At 54.1% G+C, this 2,501-nt stretch overlaps 1 protein-coding gene across 1 annotated transcript in view; it reads left to right on the forward strand.

Annotated features, from left to right (window-relative positions):
* Positions 1 to 2,501, forward strand: part of GART (phosphoribosylglycinamide formyltransferase, phosphoribosylglycinamide synthetase, phosphoribosylaminoimidazole synthetase) — a 36,432-nt gene that overhangs the window by 31,805 nt on the left and 2,126 nt on the right. Inside the window, exons 23-24 of the mRNA XM_008640679.2 lie at positions 1,084 to 1,199; positions 2,371 to 2,499. Of these exons, the coding sequence (XP_008638901.2) occupies positions 1,084 to 1,199; positions 2,371 to 2,499 (245 nt within the window). The remainder of the gene's footprint in view (positions 1 to 1,083; positions 1,200 to 2,370; positions 2,500 to 2,501) is intronic.

The raw sequence follows: 2,501 nt of genomic DNA on the forward strand, positions 1-2,501 counted from the left end.
AAAGCTGCTCCTTTTTCCTTTTCTCACAGTGACAAGGACACAGAGTATGAAGTGAGCTGTGAAACTCTTTCTTGCTTTCACAGCCCTGAAGTGTTCATTAGGAATTAACAAAGGACAGGTTAAAACAGAACCAAACAAACCCAAGCAGACAGGAAGCCACATCCCATTCTGATGGGAAATGGAGGCAGAAGAGCAGAGTGGCGTTTCCAGCCCACTGTCCCCGATACCTTTTGGGCTCAAGCAGCAGGGAGGGAGATGCTGATTCTCAAGAAGGATTTTGTTGAGATACAAAGTGTATCTGAGGCATTGCTGGAGGTCAGGGGGGACATTTGCCTCCTGTAACTTACCCGGCTCTCCAGTGCAGGGGAGGGCAGGGGGTCCCCGAGGTGCTGCCAGGAACAGAGGAGAGTAGAATGGAAATAACAGAACTGCCTAAATAAAATAATAGTAATAGAAACCCTGCAGAGGAGCAGGCTCAGGGGGGACCTTGTGGCTCTGCACAAGTCCCTGACAGGAGGGGGCAGCCGGGGGGGTCGGGCTCTGCTGCCAGGGAACAGGGACAGGAGGAGAGGGAACGGCCTCAGGCTGGGCCTAAAGGGGAGGCTCAGGGTGGACAGCAGCAATTTCCTCATGGAAAGGGAGCTCAGGCCTTGGGAAGAGCTGCCCAGGGAGGTTTGGAGTGCCCATCCCTGGACGTGTCCCAGGAAGGGCTGGAGGTGGCACTCAGTGCTCTGGGCTGGGGACAAGGTGGGCATCGGGCACAGCTGGACCTGGCTGGGCCGGGAGGGCTTTTCCAGCCTCAGGGATCCTGGGATTCTGTGATCTAAAAAAGACAAGGTGCTGAGGGAAGGGACAGCTCCATCAGCCAATCAGTCATTATTAATCCCTGGGGAAATGTGTTTGCCATCAATTGTAGCTGCAGTCTCTGGTGTTTCAGACACTGCAGCACTTGGGGCTGGCTGCCGGTGTCTTCAAAACTTGTGAAAAATCTTATTCACAAATGGTTTTGCTCCTCTGCTGGTTATGGGACATGAACAGCCTGGTCAGTGCTGAAAGCCAATAACCTCCCTTGTGCTTTCCCAGGGAAAATCCTGAACATCCACCCGTCCCTGCTGCCGTCCTTCAAGGGAGCGAACGCGCACAAGCTGGTGCTGCAGGCCGGGGTCAGGGTCACGGGCTGCACCGTGCACTTCGTGGCTGTGAGTACCTGCTGCCCCTCCTGCAGCTCTGTGACCCTCCAGGGTTAACATTCCCACCTCCCTGGCTCTCTGCAATGCTTCCCCTTGAACATTTTCACCTCAGAGTCTGCTGGGGATGCCCTTGAACCCTCGTGTTTGATCACCTGCCCTCCTTTGTGCACTCAGAACCTTGTCTCTAGAAATGATAGAGATTTTATTGTGACAATGCAGTGCTTTACCTTGCTGACTCTGGAGAAGGAATGGAAATGAATCATCTGTCCAGGAGTTTAAGCTTTCCCTAAGGGAACTTCTTCCCACTGCTGCCTTCCACCAATTGGAGTGGGGGAATAGTTCAAGTAAGGCCTTGGCTAAGCCAAAGTCTTTATCAAATACAGCCCCAGCTTCCTGGAGTTTACCCTACAACCTGCCTTGTTTCTGGCTTTTAAGAAAAAGGAAAAATAGAAACAAACAAACAAAACAACAACAACAAAAAAAACCCACTGGAAATGGCACAGGATTTGTTAAGGAGTGATCCAGTGTTTGTGGGAACAGAGAAAAACCTGACAATTTATGTTGGTCAGACCCCGAGCACAGAAAGGGCACAGATCTCTCAGCTTTAGAGCCACATTTTTATCAGGCCAGGGATCATTGGTTCCCTTTTGGTCACTTCTCAGGGTTCAAAGGTCTCCTCTCCTCTGGCTCCCCTCTCCCTCTGCTGCTGGAATCTGTCTTCAGGATTTTTGCTTTCTCTTGGAAAAAGAGAGTGGAATTATTTTTCCAGATAGAAGGGAAAACTTAATTCTTCTTTCTATGCCATGACTTGGGGTTTCTCTGCGGCAGCTCCTGAGAAGCTGCCCCAGCAAGGTGCCAGGGAAGATCTGCTGGATCCCTGGCCCGGCTCTGTGCCAGGCCTGGGCTCACTCCCCCTCTGGACTGAATGTCCTCGTGCTGCCCAGCCCAGCCCCTCCTGCCCCTGGCTAACGGGGTTTTTGGAGCAGGATTGCTGCTCCCTGGTGTTCTGCCTCCCTCCTCTTTTCCTCTGCACCCTTCCCAGGCCAAGGTCAGTCCCAGCAGCTGCTCTGCCGCCTCCCACCAGCCCAAATCCCAGTTCCCTGTAACCCCACGATCCCCGAGGCATGCCGGGGGCCCTTCCCTGCTGTGCCACCCCCACCTCTGTTTGTTGCCGTTGCAGGAGGAGGTGGATGCCGGGGCCATCATCTTCCAGGAGGCGGTGCCGGTGAAGGTGGGGGACACGGAGGCCACGCTGGCGGAGCGGGTGAAGGAGGCCGAGCACAGGGCCTTCCCCGCCGCCCTGCAGCTCGT

The sequence above is a fragment of the Corvus brachyrhynchos genome, unplaced genomic scaffold, assembly GCF_000691975.1.
Source record: "Corvus brachyrhynchos isolate BGI_N302 unplaced genomic scaffold, ASM69197v1 scaffold149, whole genome shotgun sequence".
In the NCBI taxonomy this organism is placed as follows: domain Eukaryota; kingdom Metazoa; phylum Chordata; class Aves; order Passeriformes; family Corvidae; genus Corvus; species Corvus brachyrhynchos.